The sequence below is a fragment of the Cotesia typhae genome, unplaced genomic scaffold (genome assembly GCF_013202065.1).
Source record: "Cotesia typhae breed Kobodo isofemale line unplaced genomic scaffold, CoteBio_Ctyphae contig_83, whole genome shotgun sequence".
NCBI classification, from domain to species: Eukaryota; Metazoa; Arthropoda; class Insecta; order Hymenoptera; family Braconidae; genus Cotesia; species Cotesia typhae.
This window is the reverse complement of record NW_027423769.1, coordinates 1,959,359-1,971,556: the sequence shown is the minus strand read 5'-3', so window position 1 is coordinate 1,971,556 and position 12,198 is coordinate 1,959,359. Positions and strand designations below refer to the sequence as shown.

Below are 12,198 nucleotides of genomic sequence, written 5' to 3'. Positions count from 1 at the left end.
ATATTGTTGTCTGGAGAATTCTCAGCATCTTCAAACGCAATGTCTGACGTATTATATATAAAATATAAAAATTGGTCATTTTTTACTCATGAGACAACAATATTATTTTTATCGTCGTCGCCATCGCCATTTAAATTAACAGCAACAAAAAGACTTTTATTAAAATAAAATAAAACTAAATGAATGGGCAATTTAATAACAAATCTCAATTTTTAAAAAGGTTGGATAATAATGAATTACTTTTAATTATTAATGTATTGTATTATAGTAAATTGCAGATTTTTTATGTAATTAATTTATAGCGTGAAGAAAACAAATTGTAAAATGTCGTCGGGTGTTCGGAGTACTTATTCTATGTAAATTAAATTTTAATTATTATATGACTGAATTGTGTGATTGTTCAAATGTCCAATTTTAGTCTTTTTTGTCATGTTTATTTACTAGCATCAAATGCTGGTGTGTTATATTTCTTTTTGCACGTAATATTCCGGTTCCGCTGATATCTCGCTACTACTAGTGTCAAAAGAGCGTAAAAAAAAATTTTTTTTAAAACTCCAATTAATCTAAAAATGTTTATAACATTTAGATCTGTAAGTGGAGTGAATAAAATTTTTTTATTTGCCCTTTTAGCAGTAATAACGTGATATATTACATAATTTTTTTTTATTAATTATTTTAGAATTTAATATCAATATAAATATGGACAAATAAAATGTAAAAAATAATATTTGTGCAGCATGTAACAATTGAAATAGTTTAATTTAATTTTTTTACAACAATTGACTTTAGAAAAATTTTGTAATTACTGTAAATGCATGCAAAACTGTTTAAAATTACTGCTGTACAAATATTTACTACTAAATTAAATATAAAAAAGTAATAAGTTTTTGTTAACCATGACAAATGGTAGTTAAGACTTCAAATTAACACTTTGAAGACATTTTTAATTATTGTCATTGTTAATTTTAGTACTAATAACATAACTATTATTAAATCAAGAATTATTCTATTAAAAGTTTCAAAAAAAAAAAAAAACATCCGTTCCTCATCAATTTTAAATATTTCGATTATAATTATTAAAAAAAAATTTGTGCAATTTTAATCCGGCTGAAAATTATAAACTACTGCCTTTATTTATTATACAACGGAAATAAACGAATAATCGTAATAAAAAATTTTAAATATAATTAGCAATAAGTTAATATGTACTCTTTGAAATATAATAATAGTAAAAATTTATATTTTATGTTTTCATTTCTTATTTCATTAATTTTTATGACAGTGTTCACGGAAAATTCTAAATCGTCGAAAATTATAATTTATGTTATGGAATCATAAAGGTGGTCATAACTCCTAAAATAATGACTTTAAATGCAATTCTAACCACTTTAAATTGTTCCTCGGGAAATTTCCTACAAGAAACAGTTGTGTTTTATGTGAAAAAAAATTTTTTTTTTAAGAGAAATTAAAGTTTTTTGTCCCGAAACATAAAAGTGGCCATAACTCCTAAAATAATGACTTTAGGGGCAAATTAGGCCATTCTAAATCGTTGAAAAAATTTTTTTTTAAAATTGCATTTATTATATTTTCAAATTTCTTAAAATTATTAAATATGCGCTCCATTAATTTTCATCATACTCACTAGTTGGCGTGGCACTCTAGAAGCTCGATCCCCATTTTCACCGACATATATTTTGCTGGTCATTTGTCATTTGTTTTCCTCTGTCTTACAAACTGAAAACAAGTGTATTGTTCTCAGACTATCGATGTAATTACTCAGCTTAATTTTGATTAAGTGTTTGATAATTGACTAAGTAAATAATTCAATCTAAGTAAGTATTTAAAAAAATTTTTAATTAAATAAAACAAATCAAGTAAACCCAATTCGGCTTCGTCATAACCATAAATTTTTTATCGGCTGATTATTAATTTAAATAAAACTTTTTAACTTACAAGGTTATTACCAAGAAAACTTTTAAAGTAATAATTTATTATTAATTTTTTTTTCAATAATTTCAGCATGTCTCTGCCATTTAACAAGGAGCATCTGGCTCCATTACAACGCTTCGTAGAGTTGTGCACAGCGAACCCTCAGATGCTTCATTTACCCGATTTAGCATTTGTCAAAAAATTCATCGAACATTTCGGCGGAAAAGTCCCGATGCAAGCTGCTGGTGATCCACCAAGCATGGAAGTACCAATGCAGCCGTCAAATGACGAACCTGAACAAATGGAGTCTGAATCTGATGCCGAGAGTGAATTGGAACTTGATATGACCGATGTTCTTGGTAATTAAAATTTAAAATTTATTTCATTAGATAATTTATTCAATTTTAAATGAATGACACTGCAGTTTACTTACGTTAGAAATTTTTTAAGAATTTTATAATAATTAAATTATTATTATTATAAAAATTTATGATAATTAAATTGAGAAACATCTGATGATTTTTAGAATTTTTATAATAATTAAATTATAGCAAGAAAAATTTATTTAAAAAATTTAATATAATTAAAGAATTATAAATGCAATTTTTGAAACCTAGTTAATTAAAAAAAAAAAAAAAAATATCATATGTCAGCTAATTTATTGTCATAAAAAATTATAACAAGAAAAATTTAATTAAAAAATTTTGTGATTTTTTTTAATTATTAAATTAGAATTAAAAATTATTTTTAAAAAATTGTACTTATGGTTTTTCAAGTTTTTTACAAATAAGTATCATAATTTGACACTAAATTTTTAAACAGAACCCGACAATGATCCACCACAAAAAATGGGAAATCCGACCGTCGAGCCAACTGAGGAAGAAATCGCTGAAGCTCAGTCAAAGCGCTCCGAAGCTGTTTCAGTCTTCTCTGAAAAAAATTACGAGAAAGCCATAAAACTCTACACCGAAGCGATAACTCTGAATCCCCACGCAGCTCTGCTGTACGCTAAGCGTGGACAAGTTTTCCTGGAGATGAAGAAACCAAACGCTTGCATCCGTGATTGCGACCGTGCTCTAGATCTGAACCCCGACAGCGCATCAGCTCACAAATTCCGCGGTCGCGCGAACCAGCTTCTTGGAAACTTCGAGGAGGCCGCTACTGACTTGAGATTGGCCTGTAAATTTGACTTTGACGAGGAAGCTGACGAGTGGCTACGTGAAGTTACTCCAAACGTGAGTACCACTGTTTCTTCTTTTTTATATTACTTTTTTTTTATTTATTTACAGTTCTCAAGTCTCGACAGTCACATAGTGACTGCAAGGTTGCTAATTTCTGCTTAACACAAAAAGTAGACTATGTTTAAGTAAATGTTAAGTATTATTATTATTATTATTTGTATTCTTTTGATCAAAATAATAGTACAGTATTATCGGACAAATGACAAATGGATCATAAATAATCGAAGATATATATGAGATATGGAGAAAAAACTTGTGCAATAAATACGAGCTAGGTAGAGAGTAGTGCTACGAAAAAAATGCATGAGTATAGCAAAAGAAAAGGAAACTCAAAACGTTGATTATTGATCAATTATCATCACAAACAATATTTTTAACTATAAATTGTGATCGTCCATAGATCGTTAACAAACGTGTCATTCATTAATAATTATCTTCCATCATACGAACACAGTATTTCTTATCTAACTAAAATAATAATAATTATTACTATAATTATAATTAACATAGTATTAATAATTAAATAATAACATAAATATAATTAAACAAAATCAAATGAGCTTGTTATCGATAGTGAGATAATTTATAAATTTATAAATAACAATAACAACTATCGATAAAAAGACATTAGATTGGACAGTGCGTTGTTTACTTTTAAATGTTTTATTTAAAATAAAATAAAACGGAACAAGGAGACACTGAAAGCACTGAGGTACCCGTTAGTAAATAAATACCCTCTGCGTTAACAATCTCCACGTTAAACTGCCAGCAGTACGTTACGTGGCTATCGACGTTTGTTATTAAGTGTCAGATCCTGATGAAAAGGATTTATTTAACTTAAACTCTTTCATTTTTTTTTTATTTGTTTGTTAATTAGGGCTTGGTTAAGAGTTCGAGGGTCGAGCTCGAATTTAGCTTGCGAATAATCGCACTTAGAAACTCCTTCAACTTGCTGGTGGCTTGTCGTCTTGGTGTACCGCTGCTTCAACAGCCTTCTTGTATTTTCCGACTAACTCGGGCAGGTCGTAGGCAATTGCGACGTCGAGCCTGTTAATGGGACACCCGCGGAAGTACGTGCACGTCGAGCTCAGCAGCGGGAAGTCGTACAGCTGGTTCAGCCGGAAGAAGTCGCGGTACACGTCTGGATCTGGCAAGTCATATCGGGAGATGTTTGTCAGCGTGCTCAGTCCTTCGTAGATGTGATACTCCTGAGGGTTTTCGATTATTCTGTCGCTTATGTCTTTTTTGCTACCGAAGAAGGTCTTGTGGTTGTAGTAGGTCGTTAAGTAGCAGTCCACCATCTTTGCGTGGTTGCGAACTCTCACCTAAAAATTATTATTATTATTATTATTATTATTATTATTATTTTTGCTTCATTTATTAGGTAAAAATATTTTTTATACTTACGGCAAATCTTCTCGCGCTGGCGATTTTGTGCTCGACTCTCTTGTCGATAGCCGATCGCAAATCCCTCAAGAATGCGCGTTCTTGGGCGTAGAGAAGACGAGTTGGAGCACCAACTTCGTAAGGCATCGACCAAAGAGACGTCGAGTACATGATAGGCGGCTCTGCGCTTGACATAAGAGGAGAGATGTTCCATATCAGAGCGCCTTGGACCCTCATCAGTTCTTCTGGCTTCACTTGGTCAGCTTTGTTGAGAACAATTCTTGTCTATTGGATAAAATTATTAAATGATATATAAATATGACCACGCATCTATCTGATGTGATTTTTTAAGTGAAAAAAATTTTGTGTAAAAATTGATACTTACTTGGTACTCTCGTCCTTTAAGTTGGTCCAAAATGGCCTCAGTTTCTGGCCCAACGTCCAATTTAGACGGATCGTAGACTAAGAAAATGATATCTGCTCTGTCAATGAACCACTGGCAAGCATCGTTGAACGGAAAGAGTCTTTGTACTTGCTTTCTGATCTCCAAAATTCCTGGAATCTCAACGATGTTCACCTGAAATGTCACATCATTGATAATCAATTACTAATTGCCTCATAATTAAACTTATTACTCAACTAAGCTGTAAAGTGGCTTATAACCTTTTCTAATAATTTATTGTTGAGCTTCAAGCCTCTCAAGCGGTCCAGAAGTCCTTGCCCGAACTTCTGGAGGCCAGAGAAGGTCCAGTCGGCAGCCAACTGAGTTCCATCCAACACTTCTTCTTCCTCTCCGTGCATGACAATGTTAAAGTACGCCGGTGATGGCTCCGCTCCTGGATCAGTTTTAGTTGGCGATTCGCAAGACTATTCAGAGCACTCTTGCAAACCGCCTAAAAGACTATCTACATGTTACTTAACACTCAAGACTGTTAGTGGCTAACTACTATAATATACTTGATACCATGCAAGATATACCACATAAGGATTTTAATTTTTTAAATTATTTTTATTGATAAAATACGTACCAGTTCTGAGTGCGGTGGTCTTGTACTCATTATCAAGGAGATAATTAATAATAGAAGATTTTCCACCACTCCAAGGGCCCATAAAGAGAATCAATGGCTTTGAGAATATCTCTGGATCTCCAAAGTGACGATTACTGAGATCTCGGTACTTGTACAGAGTTTCCAACGGCTGAATAGCTGTGTCATACAACCGCTTCAACTCTTTGAGAACAACATCAGCGGCTTTAGCAATAGCCGCTTCTTTTTCTTCATTTTCTTGGTCCAGTCTCAAGATCTGGTTAATGTGATCACGAGACCTCAGATTTTCAGGGATCTCTATTTCTTGGATCAAGTCTTCTTCAGGAGATGGTTCTTCACCTAAAATAAACAGTTTTCTAAAACAAATTTTTAAAAAAGGCCATTCGGCAGCCGAAATGGTAGTAGATTTCACAGTAAATAACAGTAAATATTCAATACCATCTTCAGTAGAGCCTTGAGCAGCGTCTTCCTCTGACTTTTCTTGCTCGCCTTCAGCGCTTTCTTCTCCTAGATCCCGTTTCTCGCGTGACACCACCTCGGTTTCTTCACTTTCTTTATTTTCTTCGCTTCCCTCAACTGTATTCTCATCGCTTTTCTCACCTTCAGAAACTTTAGCTTCTTCAGACTCGACGACCTCCTCTACAGATTGATTCTCTTTAGTATCTTCTGCGCTAGCTTCTCCACTCTTAGCTTCTCCAGTGGCGTCAACTTCTTCCTTAGTTTCTCCAGACTCTGCAACAATTTCCTCAGTTTTATCTTGCTCGTCTGCTTCTTCACTCTTTTCAGCATCACCAGTTTCCTCGGATTTATTATCCTCTGTATTTTCTTGGTCAGTTTCTTTTGAATCGATTTCGTCAACCGGTTCTACAACCTCGTCAGACTTTTCCGCGGTTTCGTCCTTCTCGATTTCAACATTTTTTTCGGTAATTTCTAAAAACACAAAAATTATTTCTCATCTCAATTTTACTTAAAAAAAACAATGTTATTTATAACTTAAAGGCGGAATTTGTTTACTCAGTGAAACTTTTTTCGCTAAGCAAAAATACTATTTATAACATTACCTGTTTCAGTATTTTCCTGACTTTCATCTGCTTTATCAGCTTCTTTATCATCTTCTTCTGATTTTTCAGTACTTTGTTCTACTGACTCCTTATTATCTTCACTTTGTTCACCAGATTCAGGTATTTCTGTCGTACTTTCTTCACTTCCTTCTTTCTGGTCCTTAAAAATGATTTATTATAAATTTATAACACTTCAATTTTATAAAATAACTTACAGGTTCATCAGCTTGATCTTGAACTTCTTGAGTCTCTCCACTCTGGCCATCAGCTTTTTCTTCTTCACTTTGACCATCAGTTATTTCTTCTTCACTTTGACCATCAGTTATTTCTTCTTCACTTTGACCATCAGCTATTTCTTCTCCACTTTTATCATCAGCTGTTTCTTCTCCACTTTGACCATCAGTCGCTTCAGCTTTTTCTTCTTCACTTTGGCCATCAGTTGCTTCAATTTGTTCTCCACTTAGACCATCAGTTTGCTCTCCACTCTGGCCATCACTTTCTTGTTCATTACTTCCTCCATGATCACTACCTTGTCCATCATCTTCTCTACTGCCTTCATCGACATTACCTACAATAAAAAAATCAAAACAATCCTTTAAAATCTCAAAATAAAAACTAAAAATCAAAAACACTTGAACTTTACCTGTTCCAAGATCTTTCAAAGCTTTTTCGATAAAAGGTCGGCACTGAACTTCAGATACATCCAGCTGATCATCACCTTGCACTTCTGCAATCAAGATAATTAATTACATGTTATTGCTCTAATCTATTATTAAATTAATTTAAATCAGGATTTATTTATTTATTTAATTTATTTTAACCAAAATTTTATTTATTTTAATTTTAATCGTTACTCTTTTATTAAAATATCTTATATTAATTGCAAGTGTTGCTTTAAGAAGAATTGACCTACAAGAACCTTCTGTGTTAGAGAACACATACCAGATAAAAATTCTTCGGGTGTCATAGACTTAAACTTTGTCCTACGAACTTGCGATCCAAGTTCTAGGCCAGGGCCGTTATGTGGCTCGATTAAAATCAGCGATTTAAAAAATACAAGAAAGAAGAAATAAAAGCTGTGAAGAAAAGTTTATAACATCATTAGTTATCACTATTATGATTATAATTAATGAAGATACGAATCGTGAATTGAAACACAGCTTGCGGCAATTGTGGCCCAATGTCTAAGTTTAGACTTGGTAGGCGGTACTCACGGGCTCTCGAACGCATACTACTACTAAGAAGAAATTATTTGTATAGATTTTGAGTACAATTTACTTTTTGTTGCTACCTTTTAGGTATTTGCCCCAGTACTCGGTATTTATAATTTATTTTTTGAAAATAATTTATTTTAAATTCGAAATTAATCAATGCATCAAAGCAACTAAGGAAGAAACAAAATAAATTATAAAAATAAGCAATATTTAAATTTAAATTGAAATAAAAATTCAATGAACCACGAGTAAATGTAAACCTTACATAACATTGACCTTCGTCATTTCTACGTCAGTTAACGACATCGTTTCTAACGTCGACATAACTGTGTCATGTTTTTAGAGTACTGGTAATATTTATAATTTTATTTATTGGTTAATGTCATTTCTTCGGATCAATGGATTCAATTCTACAAACTTTGCTCGTATTTAATTTTCAATTAATAAATAATTAAATATTATAAAAAAAATTATCAAGATATATTTATAAGTCTTCAGATGGACAAGCCAGTAATTTTGTTGAGAAGAAATGTTTATTAATTTTAAATGAAGATAATTACAGAAGGGATAAAAATGATCATCAATTTAATAAAACAGATGACCTTTCCTCGACTTTATGTAACTAGTGTACAAATATCACGTACCCTATAAATACTTTGGACACTGAAAATTGCATATTGCCAAGAACGATTAATAAAAAAATATCGCAAAACATATTTTAAGATTAAATGCCCAAAAATAATTGCCATTAATTATAAAGATATTTTTTTTTTTTTTTTTTTAATTATTTATAAAAAATTTAATTTTTAAATAACTAAAAAAATATTAATAAAATTTTTAAATAATGAAATAATTAAAAAATATTAATTTGTCCCAGGGTATTAAAAAGAAGAAATAGAATAAATAAATATAAACTTACCCCGTAAGGCGACAGCTAGAAGGGCAAGTATGAGGCCCACCACGACAACGGGTCTCAGACGTGCCGAGCCCGTCATCACGTCGTTTCACTAGCCACTACTGATAATTACACCGAGTCACACCTGGATCAACGAGAACAAATTTTTATTATTACAATAATTATAAAGATTATTATTATTATTATTATTATTATTATTATTATTATTATTATTATTATTATTATTATTATTATTATTATTACTACCCAGTTTTGAGTGGTGGTGTTCAGCAACTGTGCACTCACAATAAACTGTCCCACGTCGATTCTAAAACCCTCGTCTTCACAAAATTTACCACCAGCCCGTGCGTCTTCTTGCCGGACTAAATCTGCTGTGCTAGCTGGCTTGCCTCCTCGAGATCTTTCCTCACTCTTCAAACATGCATCTTCTCTCTCCCAAGCACTGTCAATTCTCTCCTCAACATTTCATTCAAGTTGACGTGGATTAAAAACTCCTGATTAATTCATCTGTCTCTATTTTATTAAATAATCAAGATAAAGAAGAAATAATTTTTTGAAAAAATTAATCGATTAATATTTCTTCTGAGAATCTGATAGAGTTTTTAAAAATATTTATTCGTTTATAAATATCTAACCCAGTTGCTTCTTCAATTTATCAGCCGGTACCTGTCAATCATCTAGCATTAGTTTATTTATATTTACTAATTCAAGTGTTTGTTTACTAATTTTCTTTATTTTTTTAAATTATATAGGGTGGATTTTACTATGGAAGATGTTTAAGGTCGATTTTACAGAAATAGAGTGGATATAATTTTTAATATAAGAGGGCAAGGTCGTTTTTGACATGGACAACATCTTGAGAAGATCTCGGAGGAAATTGCTTTACAACCTAGTCACTAGCGTGACACTCGTCAGAGATTTAACGTAAAGAGTACTCGCAAAATTTGGCAGGTTAAATTAAATTGACAAATATGTGTGAATCTGATTACATTGCTTAGCTTGAATATTTAATGTCAAGATTTTTTAACTGAATTCAACGTCAGCCAGCAAACAAAGCCAGAATTTGTTATTATATTTTTACGTCAGGGAAAATTAATATTTTTATTTTTATTAATATTAATATTAGAAGATAAATTTTATTTAAAAAAAATTCATCACAGAATTTTATAAAATTTTTATTTGTGTAACGAAAGAAAAAATTATGAAGTGAGACTTTACTTTTTTTTTTATTTTTATTAACATTAATATTAATTTTATATAAAAAAATTAATTACAGAATTTTATCAAATTTGTATTTGTAAAACGAAGAAGAAAATGAAGAAGAAAAGGTGAAACGAGGAGATCCATTGCAAAATTATAATGCATACAAATATTTGAATGTCTTACTGGTGACAAGGTTTCCCGTATAGTAAAATGTTTCTGTGGTTCGGACAGCGGAGCATCGCGACGCGAGCGTCTTTATATTTAGACGTGTCCGGGCCGTGTCGCCGTATATGGACCCAAGCAAATTTAACCCCTCTGGCCTCCCGCTTGTCGTTGAAACCCTTCGATATATAGAAATATCTTATACATTTTACTTACACTATTTTACATCGACCCCTGATCGTTTAAATTGTCCACTTAGGCTTTTCGATATATATCTTCAGCGAGCCAGATTTCAAGCGGTGACTCATTTCTTCGCTTATCGATCAACAGGCCTCTTTTTTTTCTAATCTTTCAATAGATTTTTTTTAGTAATTTAAAAATAAGCTTACAAATTTATAAAGTATTTTTTTTTTTTTTTATATTAATAATTATTTAAATTTTATCAGGGATAATTTTTGGCAATAACATCATCTAAAAGTAACGTTTTAGATGCTGATGACATCAGAGTTATGTATTTCAGTCGTTGACCGTCATATTTTAAAAAATTTATTTTAATATTTATGAATTATTGTCGCTATGAAAATAATTATTTAAACTAGCAACCTTGCAGTCATTAGGTGACTGCCGTGATTGTGAATTATAAAAAATTAAAATTTTGTTTTATTAAATAATTAATTTTGTTAAATTGCACTGTACTTTTTAAATTATTGGGGATTTTAAAGATATAAGCTCATCCCGGTATTACACTCATCAGAAGCTTTCATTTGAGTACCCACATGCATTATTGATATATTTTTCATATATACATATATGTGATATATATATATAATATATATAAGTATATGAAAAATTGATGTGGGTATTCAAATGAAAGGTCTCGATGAGTGTAATGTCGGAATGAGCTTATATTTTAAAAAATGTTGATAGTTTACAAAATACAAGGTCATTTCTTAATTATGTATCTAGAAATAGAGCATTTTTTAATGCAACCTAAATATTTAATAAATAAATAAAATAAAAATAAAAATTTATTTTATTTTATTTTATTTTTTAAATTTAACAAAAAAAAAATTTTTTTTTTAACAAAAATAAATTATTTATTAATAATTTATGAAATATTTTCCAGGCTCGAAAAATTGAAGAACACAAGAGAAAGAAAGAACGTAAAGCTCTCGAGAAAGCTGAGAAGAAACGTCAAGAGACCTTGAAGAAAGCACGAGAGGAGGCCAAGGCTCGTGAAGCTAACTCTCGTCCATCACAAACTGATGACGGAGCTAAGGCGTCAATGAACGACTTCTACAGCTATCTAAAAGATCCTGAAGTCTTACAAGCATTCCAGGTTTGAATTTTTATTTATATTTAAATTAAATATAATTAAATAAAATTTTTTTTATGAATAATTAATAACAAAAATAAAAATTTTCAATTTAAAGGATCCTGAGGTATCTGCAGCGTTCATGGAGATCTCGACAAATCCATCCAACATCCTCAAGTACCAAAAGAACCCGAAGGTGATGAATCTTATCAACAAGGTAGCTTCCAAATTTGGTGGAGGCGCTGGAATGCCCGGTGGGTTTCCGGGAATGATGGGTGAAGGTGGTATGCCTGGAGGATCCTGTCCAGGTAAACCCAACCCTCCTGCTCCTGATGACGACGTTGGTCTTGACTAATTTAATTAATGGTCAATAATTGAATTAACTTCTCTTATCATAAACACCAACATCGAGAAATTTAAAAATAAAAAAATATTAAATACACTGTTCAGATTTACAGATTTGTAAAGCATCAAACCAATTACGCAATAACTTTCTTATTTTTTACACATTTGCATTTATAACTTAGAATTTTTCGTAATCATCACAATCGCTTACGCGATAATTACATGTAAGTGTTTTTTTTTTCTTTAACAGTGTGAATAGAGATTTTTTTTTAAAGTATAAGAACTATGAAAAAAAAAAATTCATTTTCAGCGGGTTTATTTATTCATGTATAAACATTCATAAATAGAATAAAAATAAAAAAATTCTGTAATAAATTTCT

The 12,198-nt window shown here is 31.1% G+C and overlaps 2 protein-coding genes across 2 annotated transcripts; one reads left to right on the top strand and one right to left on the bottom strand.

The window, feature by feature from the left end:
* Positions 1–1,673: 1,673 nt before the first annotated feature.
* LOC141533109 (putative protein FAM10A4) lies at positions 1,674–11,872 on the top strand. Its single transcript, XM_074251802.1, has 5 exons — positions 1,674–1,832; positions 2,020–2,288; positions 2,752–3,164; positions 11,285–11,497; positions 11,592–11,872. Exons 2-5 carry the CDS (start codon positions 2,021–2,023, stop codon positions 11,826–11,828), a joined length of 1,131 nt encoding a protein of 376 aa, XP_074107903.1. The 5' UTR covers positions 1,674–1,832; position 2,020; the 3' UTR covers positions 11,829–11,872.
* LOC141533108 (uncharacterized) lies at positions 3,291–9,186 on the bottom strand. Its single transcript, XM_074251800.1, has 11 exons — positions 9,040–9,186; positions 8,797–8,917; positions 7,307–7,390; positions 6,879–7,231; positions 6,664–6,823; positions 6,041–6,532; positions 5,585–5,941; positions 5,220–5,392; positions 4,942–5,133; positions 4,578–4,841; positions 3,291–4,495 (listed from the first exon to the last, which is right to left on the bottom strand). The coding sequence occupies exons 2-11, from the start codon at positions 8,870–8,872 to the stop codon at positions 4,115–4,117; spliced, it is 2,532 nt and encodes an 843-aa protein (XP_074107901.1). The 5' UTR covers positions 8,873–8,917; positions 9,040–9,186; the 3' UTR covers positions 3,291–4,114.
* Positions 11,873–12,198: the final 326 nt, after the last annotated feature.